The following is a 22,855-nucleotide window of genomic DNA, read 5'->3' as shown; positions in this document are numbered from 1 at the left end:
TGTTTTTGGTGTTTTTAACATCCTTTTGTGGCATTTTTCTGTTGATGGAGGACAAGGAGAAAGAAAATTAAGCTTGAAAGTGCATTTCTGAGTATTTATTTATTCAAGTCGTGGTGAATCGTTCTGCAATCGGCGGGCCACAAGGTCGCTGCTCCGCTCCATTCTGATGCATCCACTTGTAGACAGACAGATCCACGAACGTCTTTGTTTTCCTCATCTGAGCTGGTGTCTGGATCAAAACTGTACAGCTGGAAAGCTCGCCCGTTTTTGTCACACCAGGAGGGCGTGTAAACATGGACCTCTCAGCTACGGCGAGGGGAAGAGAGGCGGGGTTGCACCGTGCACCCACAAGTCGGAGGCGAATTTCCAATGAACTCCTGCTGCTGCGCAGAGACTATATGCTAAAAAATACATTTTGGCTAAAAATGGAACACTTATACTGATTCAAAAGATGATTGGAGTGGATCTTTAAAAACTATAAGTTGTTTTTTTTATTGGAATTTCGAATCCATCGTTTCATCCTTATCCAGAGTCGGGCTGCAAGGGCAGCAGGCTTGTTAAAACGCTCAGACCTCCTTCTCCACAAAAACTTCCCTCAGTTTAGCCTAGATGCTTCCAGACCACCTGAGGGACCAAGTCCCTCTGGCACATCCTGGGTCTTACCCAGGTTCTCCTCCTGGTAAAACGTCACCAGAACACCCCCCACACACACACCAAGGAAGTCTCTAAAAGGCATCCAGAAGAAGCAGTAGAGAAATCTTGTTGTTTTACTCAAAGTTTCTGGAGATCTTCAGACTGAAGACTTTAATAGCTGACCGACTCAGAAATGGCAGCAGACTTCACCGCTTCTAACATGTTTCCCGCCACCTGCCAATATTCCCCGCAACCCGTTTCCACGAGAAGCACCTCCCAGAGAACAGACGAAGACGCCGCACGTTTCCGAGTGGAAGTCTGTTTAATATTCTCTTTTCGTTTCCACGGTAACTGCAGGTGGTGATCATGCGGGATTACCATCACGAGAACGTGGTGGAGATGTACAACAGCTACCTGGTGGGAGACGAACTCTGGGTCGTCATGGAGTTCTTGGAGGGCGGAGCTCTGACTGACATCGTGACGCATACGAGGTGAGGAAGAGGCGGCTGCTGTGCTCCACAGGTGTTCATATGCCTGAAATACGCTGGTGCGTCTCCGTTGCGCGGCGGGGAATCCGTCTCACGACCCTTGGTTAGTTTACATCGTCTCCGGTTCGTCCCCCTCTTCTGTGGCTTCTGGAGGAGTGGTCTGTCCTGCCCACCCTCCAAAACGTTGCTTCCTCACCGAGTCCTTGTAAGATTCATGTTTTATGATGTTATATTTCATAGATGAGGTTTCGTTTTTGTACTTCCAAAATGAAACTCTAGTCGTTTACGGCCAAAATGAATGATGGTCGTATCTGTGGTGCTGTCGAAGCTTTTATTGAGAACAAGTTCTCGTTTACGACGACGACTTTAGGAAGTGAGAGAGTTAACGTGCGTTATCGCGTGGGTATATCATTTGAAAGTACAACTGAGGTTTTCTTTTTTTTTTTTTTTACCTGGACCTGTTTCTACAAAATAAAAGGACAATTTTTAAAAACGTTGCCACGACGACGGACTGGAAATAGAACTCCTGCGTAAAGCTTTCGTTGTGTTACGGAGAGACAGACGTACCTGGCTGAGGCAATGCAAACACTCCCATTTATTCATGAATTCAGGCTTTAGTCTGTTGTGGGATGAAAACCCGAAATCCACTTTTCAGAGAAAAGATGGTTCAAAAAAAGCCTCAGCAGTGAACAAACGAAAAAGTGTTTTTGTCCTTTCGTCATCGTGGTTTTCCTTTGACTTTGTCCTGACACAAATGCAACAAAAACATGAACAAACAATAGAAAAATGACGATAAATGAGCTACACTGACACACACACACACGAGAAAAAAGTGGATTTAATTGAAAGTTACAACCAAATATATGGTTTAGTCATAATTCTTTGCTTACTTGTTGATCCAATTGGAATTTTACGGAGGTGGACAACAGATCCACCATAGTGACCTCAGGAGGAGGAGGAAGAGGAGGAGGAAGATGATGGTGTTTCTCTTTGAATCCCAGCAGGATCATCTAAAACTCAGTCCAGCTGTTTGCTGGTTTCCTTTCACGTTTTTTTAAATTTTTTATTAAACTGGAGCAGTTCTGTCCAGTAGGGGGCAGTCTAACCCAATGCTTTCTGCTCAGGGAGAACTCATAGAACTTGTTTTAAAATCATCATCACAGGAGCAGGATCGTGTGTAGAAGCTGGACTCTTTATTTTCTGTGTTGTTCTCCTCAGAATGAACGAGGAGCAGATAGCCACGGTGTGCGTCTCCGTCCTGAAGGCGCTGTCGGTCCTCCACTCCCAGGGCGTCATCCACCGAGACATAAAGAGCGACTCCATCCTTCTCACTCACGACGGTCGGGTAGGTGGCGCTCTCCTGAAACCTGGTGGCGTTCTGGACCACTGCTGCTTCCTTTTTCTTTTTTTCTTTTTTTAATGGAGATGCAGAGCAATTTTATTTATTTTGTAGATTGTCTTTAAACTACAATTTAGGAGAGGAAAAATCTGGTCTTTAGCGGGGTCCTCCTTTCCAATTCCATAAAAGCTCACATGCAAAAGAAAACAACAAAAACTATACAAACTGGTCTATAGTATCACATGATAGACGCACACAAACATACCGACTCACAATAGTCCATGAATGAGTCGACCAGACAAACACGAGGTTCACCCAAAGCCCGTCTTCCGTCAAACGCTGCTGATGCTGCACTTCTCAAAGTTTGACAAAACCTTTAAAAATAAAAGTGATTGGAGTTTGAGTGGCAGACTTTCAAAAACTGAACTGCAGAAGCAGAAATGAACCACGTCGGTTGAGTTTCCTTCCGCTTTATTTCTCTACATGAAAGCTCTGATCCGATGTGGAATAAACAGATGGTTACGGAGCCAGAAAATGTGGTGCAAACGTCACGGCTCCGTCTGCACGAACGCCTTACCTCCTCCAGTTGGTTTGGGTAACATTACCTCAGATAAAAATGTCCCTTTGAGTCACTTCTGTTGGTTAGATCTAAAAAAAAACCCCAACTTTTCTCTGAAGGTTTAGTGAACCATGGAAGAAACAAACGCTGGAAAGAAACACTTCCTGCCTGGCAAACAAGAGTGTCTGCTTTTACTGTAAAAAGCAGCCGTGTGGCCGCAGTGCCGTGGCGAGGAAACAGTCCATTCCTAAGTTTGTAGGAGTGAACTTTTGCTGATGTTTGTGGCTGTCGTTAGACCAACGTGTGGTTGCAACCTCTGTCACTTAGGCCACTTATCAAATAGATTTTCTTGTCTTGACAGAAATGTCTTCAGGAACTTCATGTCTGTTATCTGCTTCTGCAGAGGTATCGGTGAAGCGCAGCTTTGAAGAACTCAGTGATGCTTATGATTGTGGTTTCGTCTGTAGCGTCTGTGGTTTCACACTCGGCCTCTTCAGGTCTGTTTTCGGCGCAGCTGGAGGCAGAAAATAAATTCTCAGAAAAGTTTGAGCTCCGTCGGAGCTCTGCGGCAGACGAACCCCCGGACCAGACCAAACTAAAGACCGGTTCAGGGTTTCGCAGTTTTTAAAAAAGCGGTCCGAGAGGCCTTTTGAAGGTTACTGATCTGCAAAGCCTATTTTTAAAGCCTGCTCAGAGATTCCTGCTTCTGGGCTCCGTTCATTATCGTAACTCTGCAACCGCCTTTAATGTAAACCAGCCTGTTCTGAAGAAAGCTACCGTAATTTCCGGACTATAAGCCGCTACTTTTGTCATGCGCTTACAGCCCTGCAGCTTATTCATTGACGCGGCCAATTTGTGGATTTATTTGGCGGCCGCCATGAATGTACTTTCGGTCTCGGAGGTGGGGTTAACTGCAAAATCCAACTCCAAGCAGCAAGTCATTTAGTTTTCAACACAACTCTATGCGGCCAAACAGCATGGACTTGACTTCAGGTCTTAGACACTTCAGTCATGGTTCAACAAAAAGAAACACGCATGCCCACCCGCATCCCAGAATCCTTTGGTGCCATTAGACCCAACGTGCACGTGATCGCTACTATGATGCAGCTTTCAAGTTAAAAGCAATCGTTGAAAGCAGCGTGAAAAAATCCACCATCACCAACGGGTTTGGAAAAGCCGGTCAGCTGCGTGACGGAGAGAACAGTGCAAGCACAGGAGTGAATTTACCTCAGAGTCACAGTGACACTAGCCCATCTATTTATTAGCCCATCTGCAATCTGCAGCTTGGCTGCTCGTAAATAACATCAGCCTTTATTTTGTCGGGACACGACTGGAAACACAAATCCACGCCCCAGAGCCGCCCTGTGAGCTTGAGACATGTTCTCTGCTGCTCTTATAAGGCTGCGGGACAGATGGCAGTCTGAAGGCTCCCACACCTAACAACGCATCCTCTCTCGCCCCTCATCCACAAAACGTTCAGTATTAAGTCCGATTGCTCTGCACAGACACAATTCGCTCCGTCCACCAGCAGCCGCGCGCAGCGACCGGGCGCCGCAGCGACCGGGCGCCGCATCGCGCCGAGGCGCGCGCTTTTCAGTCACCGCTGCTTTATTTTACTGGTGGTTTTTTTTCAACCAGCCCTGTTACTACCTTAATGCTGCCGCAACACAAGCAGAGGAGAGATGCTCTCCCGTTCAACCCTCCCACCACCGCTGCTTCTTGCTTATTCTTTAAACACTGACAACAGTGGGGTTAGCCCCGCCTTAAGCCCCTAAGACTCATGGGAAATGGGGAATCGCAGATGTAAATTTCCACATCATAACTGAGGGATGTAATGTTGATTATATGGTTACTGTTTGTACGTTTATGTATGATACCTCAATTGTCAATAAGTAAAAAAAAAATAAAAACATAACTGAGGAACTTGTGAACAGGAGTGAGGTGCATGCTGTTTGACAGATGTGGGTATCAATAAATACATGAGCCGTCACTATGCTGACTCCTCCTACAGTGAGGTTAAAAGCTGAAGTCTGGGGGTCAGGACAGGCTGGCTGCATAGCTTATTGCATGCGGCTTGTACACAGATGCGGCTTATGTGTGTGAGAAGGAAGCTCAACACCTGAAAATGAGTGGGTGTGGCATGTAATCGGGTGCGCTCTATAACCCGGAAATTACGGAACTTTTCTCCACTTTACAATCTGCATTGCTCTGTTCACAACAGGCTCGTAAAAACGAACAAGTGACCACTTTCAATTAAAAGTTTCTGTAAATGTGAGAGTTTTGGGCTTCCCTGCCCAGGGCCACGCAGGTTTTTAAGTGCGTTTTTGAGCTCTGCGTGCAAAATGCGCCACCACTGAACTCGCATCAAAAGTTCAACCAGTTCAACTTTGACCAATCAGGGACTGGAATTTGGTAGTGACCTATAGTCCTTTTCAAAACACAGAAGTGCCAACCGTTTGACGATTGATCAAGAATGAGAAATTGATCATTGCGGTTTGTCTGTGACACCAAGGCTTTCATATAGTGGAATAGAGCTGTGAAAAGAAAAAGGTCTGGAGCAAGATTCACCAGATCTGCACCTCTTCCAACCGTAGATACACGCACTAGTCATCTGGTGGAGTGCAAACAGCGCATGCTAAAGATGCGTTCAGGGACCCGCATTCAGCTTGTTCTTGATGCGTAGCTTTAGAATTATGTTAGTTGCGTAAACGGTCGAAGAGTGTGTTGTGATTGTTGGGCCGTTATTCTGTTAAGTGCAAAATTAGTGGTTTTGAGCGTAAAACTCTAAAATTTTGTGTGCTCAAAACAATTTTGTAGCATTTGAAACAAATTAAAAAAAATGCAATTGAAACTGAAAATATGTCCAAACAAGCCAATGGCAGACGCCAACCTTGGAGTCCATGTCTGTGATTGGCTGGCATTGTCAGTGCAGGAATGGTTATTCTGACAAACAGCTGTTTATTTCTCTATGGAAGTCAATGGGGAATTTGGCTTTGGCCAGCGGCTACTTCCTGTTTGGAACGCCAGGGGGAGGGGCCACTCAGTCCAGTTCTCACATACATCTCGAGCAGGTTAACCGGCTTCTTTCGAGTCACCTGAACGGCAAAGGTCGACTGGAGAACAACCTGAAGCCGTCCGAGCTCTAATGGTTTATTATGAGGAAAATAGCAGCAGCAGGACAGGATGTCCTCTGATGCCCCCCAGCTGCCTTTGGGCTCCAAGGTTACCCACAATGCCGCCTTCCAGAGCAGCTGTTTTAAATTAAACCAGGACAAAAAGTGTGAAATAACCAAACGCATTGAGCCTCGTTAGGGACAGGAAAAGATGTCAGCTCGGTCTTTTATTCCCAACCTGACCTGCTTTTTACCTGAAAGTGAGCTGAACCTGCAGATTCAGTGAAAACATCCTTACGACGAGGACTGTGACGTTTGGGATGAACGTGGCCCGGCTGTCAGTTTGTTGTCGTGACGATGATGACGGATTTGCACGCCTGCAGCTCCACGAGGGTTCATAAAACCGCAGGTTGACAAAACTCCACTGTCCTCCTGGAAACCTAACAATGAGCCTCGTTGTTCCTGAATTTATAAAAAGAAGCTTTAGTTCTCCAAAAAAAAAAAAAAAAAAAACCAAGAGCGGGAAGAAAGGAGAAGTGGGTGAAGATCCAGCCTCAACGGGAATGAAGTCCAAGCTCTGGACTGTTTCTCTGCACTTTGTTGTTATGAAGTCCTGTGAGGTTCAGCTGAGTTTAGGATTGTTTGCCGACTGATGCCGGGCCGGCAGCGTGGTAGTTCATTTGTGATGCAGCCGAGCCTGAAGGGTTCCTCAGCAGACGGGTGGGGGGCCATTAATAATAATAATAAACTTTATTTATATAGCACTTTACGAAATCAAGATTACAAAGTGCTGAACAATTAACAGAAGACAGAAGATCAGGATTAAAAACAACAAAAATAAAACACAGCACACACACAAAACAGTGATAGCGGTTAAAATCAATGAAATCACTAAAATCATTAAAATGTATACCACAGATGGTTTGCTCTGCATACACCTGTGTGTGGTTCTTTATGGGGCTTTCAGGCGCCTCCTCAAAGCTCTGTTTTCTCTCTGAGGGGCAGAAAGCCTGGGTCCCACAGCCCCCACCCATCCGTGAAGGAGCCTTCTGAGAAGGAAGGGTGGATGTCTGAAGCCTGAAGTTTCATTTGGGTGTGGAGGGGCACATTTCATGCACTGAGAACTTTTTATTGAAGTAAAACGGGGAAGTTTGGGCCGAGCGCGACCTGTCCCACCGCTGAAGCTGAATGTTGCCTCACGCTTTGCTTACAGAACAACCAGAATTATAAACAAGTGCTGCAAAGAAGACGACGAGTTCTCAGAATATCAACCATGGCTTTAGCAGCTGCTGGCCTCCTCGCTTCGGTGAAAGTGCAGACTCTGTTTATTGATTGTTTTGATCTGACTTTCATTTTCAGAAACGTCTCTGCTTCTGCTGCGGTCTTTCAGCTCTTTCTACCGTCCCGGTATCAAAACAGTCGGCTCCTTCAGGAAATTCCTGCTGTTACTTTTGGTTTTCTCATGTTTACGGTTTGTTTGTGAAATAGAAAAATAAAAGCTTTCAGGCACTCCAAGAAGTTTGTTTTTTCTATTTTCTTTTCTTTTTGAGAGCTGAAAACAAAAATCAGTGACTCTGCAGCGGTTTGAAGGATTTCAGACTTCGCTTCTTTTATTCCGTTCTATGACTTTCCAGCTTTCTTTTGCACCCTTTCTACATCATCTTGTTGTTTTTTTAGAACTGTGAGCAGTTATTGGTATTTGTGATGTAATTCCCTTTTTTCCTAAGGCTATCAGGCCGCTGCATGAATGAGCTTTTTTTTAGTTGTGCTAAAAATCTTTCAATAATTTAGCTTGAGGCGAATTATTTGAAAAGACCGAGTAATTATTCCATCTTTTGCCATGTTTCAGTGCACAAACGTTAGTGAGGAGCTTCCTCTTTTTAGCAGGAAATTTGTTACTTTTCTTTGAAAAGGAGCCACAAATTTATCAATTCTCTGTAAATCTAGATAAAAATTAGAGAAAAAATGATTTCAGAGTCTAACAGAGGAGTAAATTTGGATGAATTGTTTTTTTTTGCCCCCGTCTGTCTGCAGGTGAAGCTGTCGGACTTTGGTTTCTGCGCTCAAGTGTCCAAAGAGGTGCAGAGACGCAAGTCTCTGGTGGGAACGCCGTACTGGATGGCGCCCGAGCTCATCTCCAGACTGCCGTACGGACCTGAGGTGAGGCTCCCCCTCTGGGTTTGTGGTCTGTTGGTCCGTTTCTGCCGTTGACCGCCGCCTGGCTCCCCGCAGGTGGACATCTGGTCTCTGGGCATCATGGTCATAGAGATGGTGGACGGGGAGCCGCCGTACTTCAACGAGCCGCCGCTCAAAGCCATGAAGATGATCCGGGACAACTCTCCTCCCAAACTGAAGAACCTGCACAAGGTAAAGGACGGATCAGCAAACATCTCTAATGCCGTCCGGAGCTTCCTGCTTTAGCCTAGATTAGGATCACAGCTTTGTTTTCTCGCTCAGATGATCAATGTCGACATAAATCAGATGGTCAGCCATAAATGATGATATGAAGCAGAGCGTTGTTAAAAAGAATGTACTGTTGTGTCATAAAAGCTGTGTAGGACTGCGGTTCTGTTGGTTCCCCCACAGGAGTTTGCTCAAGAACCTGAACTGAAATTTCAGCCTTTTAAATGACGTCAGCTGATTTCTAAACGATCTTTTAAGGTGGAGTCCAGCTGCAGGCTCTGATGTGATCATTTTGGATCTTACTGATAGATTCTTGGGAAATAATGTTTTTTTTTATCTTTCTGTTTCAGTCTGAATTTCATTATTTGCAAAAACCCACAAAAACTGAGCGTCTCTCTAGTCGTCTCTGTCCTAAAATTCTGAGCTGGACGTCCGTGAATCACTCTGTTGGAGCCGCTTGACCTCAGTTCTAAGAACGTTGAAACGTCGGACCCGTTCAGAACCGTCGATTGCATCCGATGAAGTCAGCAAACAGCGAGTGGTCTGAGCCGGACAGTCAACGTTTCTATGGCCACACCCCTACCTACTTTAAAGTTGGCTTTAAAGTGGGCCAACAGGCCCCTCCTACTTTAACTGAGGCATCTGATTGGTCAGTTTATAACTGGAATAACTTAAACTACAAAAGAATATTATGGAAAAAATTTGGCTTATTAATAACATGTAAATAAAAAGAGGTATCAGAGCAAGAATGGATGATCTGGCTTCTTGGAGCCACTTCCTGTTTGGGAACGCCGTGGGGGGGGGCACTCAGTCCAGTTCTAAAATACAGTTAGTGATTCTGGTGTTGGCTTTACGATCAGCTGTGCAGATTTCTTCATCCGAATGATCCATCTTTGTGAGTTTGACGACAGCAAAAGTTCATTTTTGAGCATCAAAAAAATGCTTTCCTGCGCTCAAACCCATCAAACAAAGTTGGCAGGTTTGCAGCCTTTTCGTGGCGTTTTACTTACAGGAGCTGCGGGGGGTGGGGGTGGGGGGTGGTCGAGGTTCACCTTCACTGTATGGAGTCGCATGAAAGACCGACGGAACACAAACAACCGCTGGAAACGACAGAAATGTGCAGAAAGTGTTTCCAAAACATCCTGTGACGTCTTTCTCTTCCCCTCTTCCCCCCCCTCCCCTCAGGTCTCCCCGTTGCTCAAAGGCTTCCTGGACAGGATGCTGGTTCGAGAGCCGGCTCAGAGGGCCACGGCCAGCGAGCTCCTCAAACACCCCTTCCTCGCCAAGTCGGGCCCGCCGTCCTGCATCGTCCCGCTGATGAGGCAGAACCGAATGAAGTGAGGGCGGGGGCGGGGGTGTGCGTTCCAAGACCAGAACACTCCTGCACACAGAGGTCGGGGGTCAAACGCCGGCGGTTTGCAGGAGGGCCCCTCGAGAACCGCGGGGAGCGCTGAGCGAAAGGCAGTAAGCTGCAGGCTGAAGGTGCAGCTGCAGCTCCCCGCCGGACGCTCCACCCCAATCCTGCAGTGAACGTTGCTTTTGCACATCGGCCGGACGCCCTGAAGGGGTCTAGAATGTCCCTTCTGGGCCTCCTCCTCCACAGACGTTCTCCCAAACCGAACACTATCTTCATCCAGAAGCTACTACTGAGAGACGAGAGCTTTGACCTAAACACTGGATCCCACTAGATGATTCTTTTCCTGACATGAACATAGAGATATATCTGTTTAACAGGCCACTGTTGTGTTTTCTGTTCTTCCTCTTTAGAGTGATGATTTTGTGAAGCACTGTGGAGATAGACGCTGCTTTCAGCCGAGCAGACACTAAACCTTTTTATTTTTAGTCCGCACGTTACTCAGACAGCAGCGGGAGAAGCAGCTCGGCTTCTCCGAGGCCACTTCCTGCAGCTGATTTCTGAAACTCCGTGTAGAAAATAAGCTAAAAGAGGCGCCGTTTTCCTTTCTTCTTCTCCAGCTCCCACCTCTCTCTCTGCTGCAGCTCTCCGGCTGCTGTTTACAGTAAACGATGTGGATTTTTATGCCGTCATGCTGCGTCGCCCGTCTCCTTAACGCCTCATCGCGGGATCACCCGCCAGTCTCTGAGCGTTTCTTCAGGTTCACCTTAAAAAACAAAGAAGAATCAGCTCAGATGATCGGGTTCTTCCAGCTCTGATCCTCAGAGGATGAACTTCTTAAATGTGAAGAACTAAATTGATCGTTTTTGCTCTCCTTCAGGCCAAGTTTAAAGCCGCTTTACCTCCACGGCAGACGTCCAGACGGCTGTTTGGCGTTCTGGATCTGCTTCGTGGCGTGAAGTCGGTTTATGAAAGCCGCGATGGAACCAACAGCCGGAACTTCTCGGCTCCGTTGATCCAAAAGCGTCACAGGAAGAGCGATGGTTTTGTTGTTTCCCGTTTTACCAGGTCAACAGAAGTCTCCAGTCATCTCTGTGTTCATGTAAACACGCGTGACGTGGAGCTCCGGTCCCTGAGATGAAGAGTCGAGCCTTTCCGCCCTGATTTTAGTGTCAACAGACGGCTGATCAAAGTCTTTTAAGATCATTTAACAGATACGCGGTTTTATTTTATTTTAAGGATTTCAGAGCCTTTTAGTTCCTGTTCTGTGCCTGTCAGTTAGCTGTCATGCCTTAACGTCTTTGTTTTCGAACCGGTCACCTCAGCTGCTGAGAATCCGCAGGTTTTCCTCGCCACGTCCGACGCGACCTGTTCGGCCCGACTTCCCGCCGCAGCAGGACGCCTCTGTAAATGTCACTGTAAAAACGTCTTTGCAGATTTGACTCTTTTTGCAAATACAGTTTTTGTTAAGGATCCCGTGTGTGTCTGCAGTTTGTTCCTCACAGAGCGGCAGCAGGCGTTTGGCAGCGGCGCCGGGAAGCAGCGAGTTTGTGCCTCAGAATCGGAAAAGAGTTATTCAGGAATCACTTTTTTATCAAAAGTGAGGAGCTCTTCCTCTCTGAAAGACCCACTCTGATCTTCTATTCATCTAAAACCAAAAAAGCCTAACGTTTTCTAGACCAGTGTTTTTCAACCTTTTCTGAGCCACGGCACACTTTAACCTTAAAAAAATCCCGCGGCACACCAGCATCCAAAAATTAAAAAAAAAAGGAGAAACTCATAGTCTGTATTGATCTACAGCCCCTCCCTCCACAATCTCACATGCATTTTTGAGATAATTGTTACAGAAAAAGCTGGAAACTGCAGCTGTTTTTTCTAAAAGATGCAATAAAAGATAAGTTAGAAGATTTAAAAATAGTTTGATGTGTGTTCGTTGGTTTCAAAACGTTTAACAACAGATCTCCGTATGCGCTGTCACTCTCACAACCCAATGCATCATGGGAGATGTAGTGCATAAAACGGCCGGAGATTGCTTTTCGGAGCTTCATTGTTTTGTTCACTTGTTCCACGGTCTGATACCGGATTCTGTGGAAAGCTACACCGCTAAAGACGAGCTTTAGCTGCAATTTTTTTTTAGAACTGAGCGACTTTACGAGCTAAATCGGGACAAGGAAGTGAAGACTTTAACCACTTCTGATTGGTCAGACTGATGACATGTGATTAAGCCTTCAAGAATGATTGGTGGAGACAGTTAAAGGGACGGGACGTTTCCAAAATACAGCCGAAGGTGCAGCTGAATCGCGGTACGTCATTCTTATCAAAATGTCTTTAATGAAATAAAATAAACGCAAAGAAAAAGTATTTTATGATCTTTTATATTCCCAACTCCTCAGTGTTTTATCAGGGCCTGTTTGGATGAACACAGAGCTGAAATCATGGAGATGGAAAATGTTTTTAGATCAGTTAATGAGGGCAATTTCCCACGGCACACTTGACCATCTCTCACGGCACACTAGTGTGCCGCGGCACACTGGTTGAAAAACACTGTTCTAGGACATAGTTTCTGCAGAGTGGGAGGAGAAATTCACCTCTGAGCTCCTGCTAGCTTACAGCCCCTCACAACCTTAACCTAGCATTAGCGGTGGAACAAAAATGGCGAGCGATGTCGGAGCTCTCCAGCCGTACAGTTTAGATCCACATTCCATTTAGACAAGGAAGACAAAGACGTTCATGGATCTATTTGTCTGCAGGTGGATGCGGCTACGTTCACTCGGAAATGCGTGTTCATGCGGCCACTTCCAATCAAAGCCTACATAAATGCTCGTATGTTGGCGCTTTTGGGCTTCCACGTTCAAAAGTCGCGCTCAGCTTCTTACGTTTTTTAAGTCCGTTTGCCGGCTTTACGTACAAAATGCACGGCAACTGAGCATGTGTCAACAGTTAAAGCAGTTGAACTTTGACCAATCGGGGACTCTGATTTGGTAGTGACGTATGGATGCCAACCGTTGGAAGATTGATCATGAAGAAGAGCTGTGAAGTCTATGGCACTAAGTCTTTCATCTATCGGAATGGAGCTGTGAAAGGCGAAGCCCGGAGCCAGATTCACCCGATAGGAGTTTGTGCGCTAGGATCTGGTAGAGACGTGTGAACACCGTATGCTAATAGCGCGTTTGAAAACCCACGTTCAGTGAACGTAGCATCAGAATGGAGAGGAGCAGGGAGCTCATGGCCCGCCCACTGTAGCAGCATTTAGTCCTCTGCTCCTGATTCACGATTTGATAAATAAAAACTAAATACTATGCAGGTTTAATCAGGTTTTTTGTCCCCCCATCATGAGAAAAATGCCAGTAGGTCATGTTAAAAACATCAAAAACACCACTTTCGTTGGACTGGGACTTTAAAGAAATGAACCTAAAATCCTCCTCACAGCCAAATGATTTCCTTCTATGAAGACTCGGCACACCTGTGACGTCCTCACCTGCCGCCTGACGACGCCGCCGCCATCGGTGGAAACCCCAAAAATCCCTTTTCCGTTTAGCGTCAGCAGCCAGCAGAGTCGGCACAGCTGTATTTATCGCACTTCCTGCTGTTTGCAGCTGCTGCTGTCGCCTTCAGAGGAGCGCCGCTCACCCCAGAGCAGACGGGCCTGTGGTAGAAGACTCCAACCAATACTTCTGCACTGCATCAGTCTCACTGGTAGCAACTTAAGGTTGAGAGAACGTTGGACGGAACCACACTCTTGGGGGGGTTCTGTGGAGCAGCTGGGTTCATCTCTGAACCTTCAGCTGCAGCCTGAAGACTCTTCTTCTGGGTTCAGATGTTCAGAACGAGGAGAAATTACGCTGATATGATCACAAAATCAGTCAGAAAAAAACCCACTTGGTTGCTTTCAAACAGGGTTCTCTTTGAAATTGCACACATTTAGAGTTCATGTGTTGGTTCATGTGCAGCCTCAGAAGGACATGATGCTCCTCAGGTTGAGCTTGACCGGTCCAAGTGAAGCTCCAAGGCGTCTCAGAGCTTGGTCTGCTCATCCTGACTCCCACTTTTTACAGTCAAATCTTCATCCAGAATGCTGCAAGCTGAGGCTCCTCAGCCTCTGTTATTCCACTTTTGTGGCTTTTTGGTTTGAAGACAAATGCAAATAATTTTAATTAACAAAGTTGTTTTTATTTTTGCGTTCATGTTTAGATTTTTAAAGTATTTTTCCCCCACTGCTTAGTTTACAGAAAATTTAGAGGCTTTACCACTCCTTCAAAATGCAATAAAGTACAATGATGGTTAAAGATTTAATTAGTCAAAGCTGTTATTAGGATTAGCTTAAAGCACATTTTCTTATCTTCAGCTGCACAATAGCATCTTCTTGCGGTTTTGAGTCAAAGTATATAATTGCAAGTAAATCTGCTGCAGCAGGAGGACTTTATTTGTCACGGGGTGTATTTTATTTTGAAATAAACATGGAATGTGCTTCTATCGACAGTAGATGTTTGCTACAGAAAAGTTATTATGAAATTCATTTAAAAATATAAAAGCTATATTTTGTAAATAAATGGCTTAAAGGTCACATGTTTTTCTACAGGGCTTTTAGAAACTGGACCAAATGGTTCTTAGCGTTAAAAGTTTCGGACCGCTGACCTAATTTATTGTTAATATGATTTGTTTAAATAAAGTTTTCAGACGGAAGTCGAGATGTTTGCTTCCGATATCAAATCTTCTCTTCGGTATGTTATGACCCACTTCTGTGAATAAAAATATTTTCACATAAAACTGGACCGCAGTTTCCTCCTCCAGAGGAGGGGGCGTCAAGAAAAAAAAAAAAGAAAAAAGGTGGGCGGGGCCACGGTCCGCGGCGGCCAATCAGAGGGCGGAGTCAGAGACAGCTGATGGTTGAGTCAGCGCGGAGCGGCGGAGCGGCTCCACTTGTTGCTGAGCAGGAGCAGCGCTCGTCAGCTGACCGGGGAGCTCCAGCCAAACGCGGCGAACGCATCTCCGTCCTCCGCCGCTGCCGGTCCCGGTGAAACCGCCGCTCCAGGTAAGAAAACGACCACGGGGGCGGTTATTATTTTGAACGGGTCGCAGAAACCCGGGCGGCTTTTTTCAGTGTCTTCCAGAGAGACTCCATCATCATCTGCGAATGATTGACGGGGATTGAAACCCGACGAATCAGCTGTTGCTGGACCTGCCCCCCCCCCATCCCTCCCGCTCAGAAACGCTGCATCAGCATCGGCGGGCTTTGTTAAAACTCACTGGTTGAGGGCTTTTATTTTGAAAGCATAGACGCTTTCAGTTCCATACACAAACCCGCTGCTGTTGCAGGACTAAAGCCTGCAGGGCAAAGTGACGGACATCTCTTTAGGATGAAAAATGTCAAAGAGCAAAGCATTCTGGGATTTCCCTGAAGGTTGCCCAATACCACTGGTGTGGCTTCAACCATGAAGTTTGCAGTTTGTGGCTTCCTGTGTCAGGATGGCATGGATGGACCACTCCCCCTTCCATCACCAGGAGGAGAACAGGGATGGATGGATGGATGGATGGATGGATGGATGGATGGTGCTCCGTCTCATCTCCAGAAGTTCTGCTTCTCACTGCGGTGGTGCAGACCTCCCACACAGGCTGCAGTCTCCCAGCAGAGAGCTGTGGATGCGTTTGAGTCGGGCATCGGGTCTTCCCCTGCTGCTCTCAGGATGACTGGCGTCTCTGCTGGCGTGACTGACAGTCCTCCCACACACACTTTCACACACCGCTGCCTTTCGGCTGGCACTCGGCAAAAGGCCCAACTTTTTTAAAATAATTTTACTTTTTAAGGATCATACGAACAAACCGCAGTTTTTCTGGGTCCCTGCAGAGACTGAAGCTCCTTCGTTTGGAGTGCAACTTCCTCCGACCCTGCTCTGACCCCCTATGATTGCACCCTCGCCTCCGTGCTTCTGCTGTTTCAGTCTCTGTTGGACTTTCTGAAGGTTTCACCGCATCAAAGACAGACAAAAAAAACTTTTGGAGAAGGTGTGCAGCTGTGTCTCAGAAGCAGAGAGCTAAGCTGCTGCTGATGTTGTGTTCTGGTGTGATGAAAGTGTTTTTGTCGACGTGTTGGTCAATATGGGCTGTGTTGAAACTGTAAACAGCCCGGAGCGACGGTTCCATTATGAGTTAACCGAAAGGTTGAAGGGGGAGATCACAAACATCAAACATGAGAAAAAACTTGTCTTTAATGTTATTTAATAATAATATTAAATGCAAAATAACTATTTAATGACATTTTTTTGCAATGAAATATTTTTATTTTTCTTCACATTGAACAGAAATAAATTCAAATACACTTTTAGCAATTTAATATTTGAAGACTAGAAATAAAAACATGGCGTATTATTCATGATAAAGTGCACGCTGTAAACTTCTAAATGCAAGTCACGTGAACATGAAAATGACACAATTGTTCATTTTAATGTTCTGGTTTTAATCAGAGAAAGACATCTGTTCATTTCATTTACAGTCAACATTTTAGAAATGAGCTAGCTAGCACAGGTTTTTTTTTTTAGAATGTGGTCGGGGCCGCAAATTATTAATTTCATGACAGGAACCCGGGGGACACATTTGGCCCGCGGTCCGGACTTTGGACATGCCGGACTTAAACACGTTTTTAATGCAGTCGTCTGCATATTTTTGGTGAATTCTCTTGGTTTCCCGGGGTCCCTCAGCTGCAGACGGTGGTGGTTTTGCGTGTGCAGCTGTCACAGGTGTGCAGACACTCAGCAGCTGTCACAGGTGTGAACCCTCCTCCACCCCTCCTGGTCGTTGCAGTGAGGAAGGTGCGACCTCCTCCTCCCCTTTGGCGGTGGTTTGGTGTGAAGGTTTTCTCCTCCTCCTCCTCTGACTCCTCCGCTCTCTCCTCAGGAAGCCTGGTTTGATGTCGGTCTCGGTCTTCGACCCGTGTGGACGCGTCAGTCTGGCCTGTGGACTCCTCCTCCTGACCTCCACGCTGCTCCTCACTGAAGGTAGATCCATTCAGTCGTTGGGATTCAGCGGAAAACCCAGACGCTGATGGAGACAAGTTTTCTCATTAAAGGGTTGTGAAACCAGGAGTTCCTTTTTACTCTTGTTGTTTTTTTTTAAATCCTTTTCAGTGAAGTTTCGTCATCATCGATTATGAAACTGTCAAAGAGCTTCAATTATCTGGTTTTGGTTTGAACCGTCCAGTTTCTGTCCTTTCTGTCGGTAATCTGCTTTGGTTCTCCGTCCGGTTCTTTTGGGAGAATAAACATCGTCGAGCCTCTCCCTCCCTCCTTCACGGCAGCTTCTGTCAGCATCGCCTCCATTCACATCTGTGGACACCATCACTCCCGTCCATCACACTCTCAGACGACCCCGACGACACGTGGCGTCCTAAAAAATGAGGTCGGCGTGGATGAAGACCCACAATCCTGCCTGTTTCACAGCAGGACTTTTCAAGAAAGGCTCCCGTCTGATTCTGCCAGATGGTTGAAGGCCGGAGCGAGAGAATTGCCTCCTGAATGTTTATCCTCGTAAAGCGGAAACAGAAGGGTTCCTCCTCAGAGAGGGAGGGGGGAAACCGGAGGGTGTGAGGAACTGAGAGGAGAAATGATGCTAAAGTCATGTTTTTGTGGGCTTTTTTCTCATGATAGAGGACATAAATGAAAGATTTATTTCTATGGCGCCTTTAGGAGCACCAAAGTGCTTCACAATAAAAGGTAGACCCAAGAAGGTTTAAAATTAGGCAAATTAAGAACATTTAAAAATAAAATACATAAAATAATAAATACGAATGCAATAAAGAAAATAAAAATGCCACTGACTACTGAGCATTAAAAGCCATTTTTAAGAAGTTTTTAATTGACGTTTAAAGCCGTTAAGGTCAGATTTCACGCGCAGTTCTGCAGGAACGTTGTTCCATAACTGATGGAAAAAGCGCCGTCGCCCCGGTGTTTCTGTCGTGACCCGGGAGCATGAAGCAAATACTGACTGGTAGACCTTAAAACTCTAGAGTGGCTGCGGCCAGCTAGAAGCTCAGTGATGTAAACCAAAGAGCTTTAAAAAGCAAACAGTTAAAGTTTGAACTTAATTCTAAAATGAACAGGGAGCCAGTGAATCCGAATCAGAAATACTTTATTGATCCCACACGTGGGAAATTTGTTCGTTACCATAACAACCAACAGGGAAAGAATAATATAAAATAAAAAAATAAAAACAAGAACAAGGAAAATGTGGTATAATTTAAAAAGCTATTTACAAAACAGTGCAGGTAAAGAGATGTGCAAAAGAAATGTGCAAAATAAAGAAAAAGAGAAAACAAAAATGTGCAAAGGTTATCTTTTGCATAGTGAGTTGTTGTACAGGGTTATAGTATTGGGCAGGAAGGATTTCCGGTACCGGGCAGTTTTGGAGCGGAGCTGTCTGAGCCTTCTAGAGAAGGAGCTCCGAGAGAGAACCGAGTCCCGGAGTGATGCAGTGTTCTGGTCCGGATGTTACGGTTAGCGGTCGGGCTGCTGCATTTTGAGCTCACCGGAGGCGGTTCTGTGATCGCTGGGTGACACCGAAGTACAGAGAGTCACAGCAAACGAAATGTAAAGAAAATTAGCGTTAAAATTGCATTTCTAAACATTTTTTTTTATTCAAATGAATCAGGAGCAGATGGAAAAATGCTGTTGAGAGAAGCTTGTAGGTGTGGTGTGGGCGCTACTATCGGTACAAGCTCCCTGCTCCGCTCCATTCTGATGCATTCACGTGCAGACAAATAGATTCATGTACGTCTTTGTTTTCCTCGTCTGAGCTGGAATCTGGATCAGAACTGTACGGCTGAAAACTCCAATACTGCTCGCCATCTTTGTTTTACCCCTAATGTAATGTTGGGGGCATAAAAGGGCTGTAAGCTAGCAGAAGAACATGTAATCAAAGGGATGATGGGAAATGAGGTGCTGCGTTGCAGAAACTGTTGTCCTAGAAAACGACAATGATGATAATGATGATGATGATGATAAATGATGATGATGATCAAAAGACAACTGGGAACGTTTTAAAAAATAGATCAAAATTTGACGGGGAATCACTGACATTTTTTATTTGAATGAGCGTTTCTGCGTTTCCCCAGGCAGACTGTCGAACTGCTCCCACCCTCTGGTGCCGGAACATGGAGGCTTTCGCTGCGAACCGTCTCCCTGCCGCGGGTTTCCTCATAGGAGCACCATCCAGTTCTTCTGTGAGACTGGATACCACATCAGCAGGAGGAGACCTCTGTCCTACTGTCGCCACGGCAGGTGGGAGCCGCCCATGCCGACCTGCATCCCCGTCAAAGGTATGAACGGCACGGAGGAAAACCAGAGGGTTGGCCTTCTGATTGGAAAGTTCCAATCCTAAACAAAGAACTTTTGCCGCTAAAAGTCATCTTTTGACATATTTTAAAGGATATTTTTTCAAATTATGATTATAATTGTGTTGGAACTTAAAGCCCCTCACCCCGCCGACCGTTCTATTTAAATAAAGGACACAGAACTGAAATTTTAAGCTAAATTTTCATTAGATGTGTCCTCCATCAAAAGATAAGGACATGTTAAAGACACTACAAAAAACAAAAACACAATTTTCATTGGAGTGAGACTTTAAAATAAACCCCAACCATCAAAGGTGGATTAATGACTGCGCCCACTTATTTCTCGTCCTAAATAAAAGGCTAAAAGTCTCCAATGTAAAAGGAGATGATGTTTTATTATTATTTTATTATTAATAGTTAGTTTACACAAAGGTCAGAGGTCATATTAACTTCAGACTAAAGCCCCAGCAACACCATGAATGCTAATCAATGTTTATGTGATTTTATTTCAAATATGAAACGACTTTTTAAAAAGAAAAAATTGATTTTTGTCTGTTTTTTTTGTTATGAACATCAGCATATCGTCTGCATAGAAGCTTTTCCATGTATCTGAATGAAAAGAAGAAGTGTTTTTAAAAAAAAATATAAGGACACCTTACATAGAGCCTTGGGGAACTCCAAAAGGAAAGTTTAAAATGTTTGTTTTTCCATCTAGTGAGCAGATATCTAGAGTTTGTAAGTGCCTGGTTGAGTCAGAATACACTCAAACGCTCATGTAAGTCAGGTTGGTAGTTTGCTATTTAACAAGATGTTCTTCTGTAAAAGTATGTGACATTTCCTAGCAACACCAAGTATTCACTCAGTACTGCGGTTTATCATCTACTTGTGACTCATCACCATTTTATTTACAGTGGTTTACAAGCTGATTAGTCATTTTTGTACTGAGAATTTCATTCTTGTGTCTATTTTTACTCACTTAGTCAGCTGTTTCTGGTCAAATGTGATTCTAGAAACCGAGTTAAATTAGTTTCTGCAGCTGTTAGTGCATGTTTTTTTTCTTTTTTTTTAACTTGTGCATTGTTTGTGCATTTCTAAAGAGCCATTCTTCTCTTCAGACTCATTATTCTATTGTTTTTCAGTTCAGGGTGCAGATAGTTATTTATTTGTTGATCACTTACTTAAAACTGAGATAATTTGGCTTTTTGGGATTTGATTCCAACTATCAGATGCATTTTTTTGTGTGTCTGTTTTGATGTTTTCCCTCCATTCTTTGTGCAGAAATGACCTCCATTGTAAAAGGTTTCTTCAAAATCAGTTTAAGATTTGAATTTATCCTTTTGATCTACTTAACAGAGCAGCTCCGACGCTCCATTTATGTAGAGGAACTTGAAGTTTCACTGGAGTTCCTTCTTCTTCTTCTTCTTTTGGCTCTAAGACGAATGAGCATGCAACAGGAAGTCGCAGTGCAGAAAGAGGAAGCGGTCAAAGCTGCCATTACACCCATTAGACATTTCCTCTGTGACGCTATCAGAGCTCAGTGGCAACCTATCCACTTAAAACACAAAAAAAAACAAAAAAAAAAACACAATACCTGGCCTTCCACACGTTCATTCATGAACTCCAGCGGCTTTTGCTGCTTCTCTCTGCGTCTATCTGCATGTTCAGGAGGCCTCAGGCCTTCTGCAGCTCAAACTGTGGAGAACAGCAAAATTAAACCTGTTCCGTCTGGATTTTTGGAGAAAACTGTTCTGCTGTTTGAATACTTGTTAATGGAGTGTTTTTGTACTGTGACTGATGCTGTTTCCATGGTTACTGGATCCCTCGTTTGTTCTCCGGCAGTGAGGCTTTGTTTCTCTGCTTTTGTAAAGGTTCCTCACTGAGGTCTGAGAACCCTGCGGTTGACTCCATGCCCAGCATGGCCACCACCGCGGTGGGCGTGTCCATCTTCCTGCTCACAACCACTGCCTGTTTGGTGGTCAAGTCCCGCCTCTATCCCTGTCAATCTCGCGGGTAAGCGGAGAAGCTTCAAAGAAAATGTTACGTTTTTTGGTTTTTTTTTGGCACTAATGAACCGTCACGTTCGCCTCGCAGCAGCCGGCGCTCCTCAGACCAGCTGGACCTGATGGTGGACGGACTTCCTGTCTCCCTCCCCTCCTACGAGGAGGCGGTGTACGGCAGCTGGGGCCAGCGGATCCCCGCCTGCTCCTCACCTGGACCCACGCAGCTCCTGCTCTCCCAAGAGACCCCCGGCTGTCAGCCGGACGGCAGCCACCAGCCTCTGCTCCCCAGCAGGGACAACCCCCCGCCTCCGTACGAGGAGGTCCAGGCGTCCCGTCCCAGAGAGGGCGACGCTCGGCAGCTGCACGTCTCGGCCGTCAAGGACCCCTGACGGACAGACGACGGCGTTCTGTGGACTGAAATGTGGACGGATGGCGCCTGCTCTGCCTGCACTTTCCTGATGGGCTGCAGCTCACAGCATCGGGACAAACCTGGAGATGAAGCTAAGAGGGATCGCTTTTCTGGCCACGCCCCCAAGTACCGGGGAGAGGCTGAAGGACATTTTTAAGGAAGCAGCTCTGGGGCGGGGGGGGGGGGGGGGGGGGGGGGTATATTGCACAGAAATCTCTGCTCTGCTGTTCAGGAAACGATTGTTTTAACTTTTTTTAATGAGAACTGAAGAAGATGGCATCTCTTGCACAGAGACAGGAGGGGGGGGGGTGAGTGACAGGCGTTCCCTGTCACTCTGGACTCTGTTGCACCTGTTTCCACGGCAACAGGCTTTCGCACAGAGCATCCCTCTACGTCTCATCGGACTTTGGTGCCCAGGCTGCAGCCGTACTTTAAAAAAACAAAAACAACGCTCGTTTGCTTTGGGGTGTGCAGAGTTTTTATGGGTTTGATCAGAGATGCGGCGACATTATTGAAAACTTTGCGTTCGTGGATGATGCCTCTGCGTCCACAAACCTGCAAAAAATAAAAATAAAAAAACCTCTTCTGGGATAATTCACCTCAGAAAACCTGAGAGCGATGCCTTCACAGACCTTGAATGTATTCTGTCTTTTTCGTGGCAATTTTTGACTATTGTAATATAACAGATGATTATTTGTATTGGTGCACAGAACTATGAAATAAATGTTGGACATGTACTTGATGGATTTAGCACAGACATATTTCCTGCAGAGTTGCAGAAGTCGAAACGGATGATGATGAAAAAGAAAGTGATTGAGAAAGACTTTTCCTTAAAAAAATAGGGAAAGTTAATGTTGTGAAAAGGATGCTGAGGTTGGAGTTAAAAGAGGAGGATCAAAAAGGAGAAAGCTTGAAAAATAAAAATAAAATGCATCCATTAGGGCCTAAAATAATGACTATAAATGAAAGCAAAGGACCAAAAAAACCTTCAATTCTGTAGAAATTAGTCTGAGACATCTTAATATCTTTATTAGATGTTAGTTTACATGCTATAGTTAGAATAGGTCATGTGATTAGTTGGAAACTTTTTATTTTTAGCTTGTCCTGTCCAACAGCTGAGCAGACAGACGAGAGCTGAAAGCAATGGGGGTTATGAATCTTTTGGCTCAGCAGAAGTATATTTGAATAAACCCCTTTTGTAATTTAGGCTCAACTTTATTCATCTCACCAATAGT

The 22,855-nt window shown here is 45.3% G+C and overlaps 2 protein-coding genes across 4 annotated transcripts in view; both read left to right on the top strand.

Annotated features, from left to right (window-relative positions):
• Positions 1-11,362, top strand: part of pak4 (p21 (RAC1) activated kinase 4) — a 40,153-nt gene extending 28,791 nt beyond the window's left edge. For both annotated transcript variants that reach the window (XM_011482227.3, XM_011482228.3), the window contains exons 7-11: positions 991-1,124; positions 2,340-2,466; positions 8,167-8,292; positions 8,365-8,499; positions 9,721-11,362. In XM_011482227.3, the coding sequence (XP_011480529.1) occupies positions 991-1,124; positions 2,340-2,466; positions 8,167-8,292; positions 8,365-8,499; positions 9,721-9,876 (678 nt within the window). In that variant the 3' untranslated portion in view covers positions 9,877-11,362. The remainder of the gene's footprint in view (positions 1-990; positions 1,125-2,339; positions 2,467-8,166; positions 8,293-8,364; positions 8,500-9,720) is intronic.
• Positions 11,363-14,792: 3,430 nt separating this feature from the next.
• LOC101162306 (sushi domain-containing protein 6) lies at positions 14,793-22,362 on the top strand. Of its 2 annotated transcripts, none has more exons than XM_011482226.3 (5): positions 14,793-14,921; positions 16,781-16,881; positions 18,993-19,196; positions 21,080-21,221; positions 21,306-22,362. In XM_011482226.3, the coding sequence occupies exons 2-5, from the start codon at positions 16,794-16,796 to the stop codon at positions 21,598-21,600; spliced, it is 729 nt and encodes a 242-aa protein (XP_011480528.1). In that variant the 5' UTR covers positions 14,793-14,921; positions 16,781-16,793; the 3' UTR covers positions 21,601-22,362. The 2 variants fall into 2 exon arrangements, with proteins under 2 accessions (XP_011480528.1, XP_011480527.1); XM_011482225.3 differs by having other exon boundaries at positions 21,303-22,362.
• The last annotated feature ends 493 nt before the right edge of the window (positions 22,363-22,855 follow it).

The sequence above is a fragment of the Oryzias latipes genome, chromosome 13 (assembly GCF_002234675.1).
Source record: "Oryzias latipes chromosome 13, ASM223467v1".
In the NCBI taxonomy this organism is placed as follows: domain Eukaryota; kingdom Metazoa; phylum Chordata; class Actinopteri; order Beloniformes; family Adrianichthyidae; genus Oryzias; species Oryzias latipes.
The sequence above is the reverse complement of the archived record's forward strand: the minus strand, read 5'-3'. Positions and strand labels throughout refer to the sequence as shown.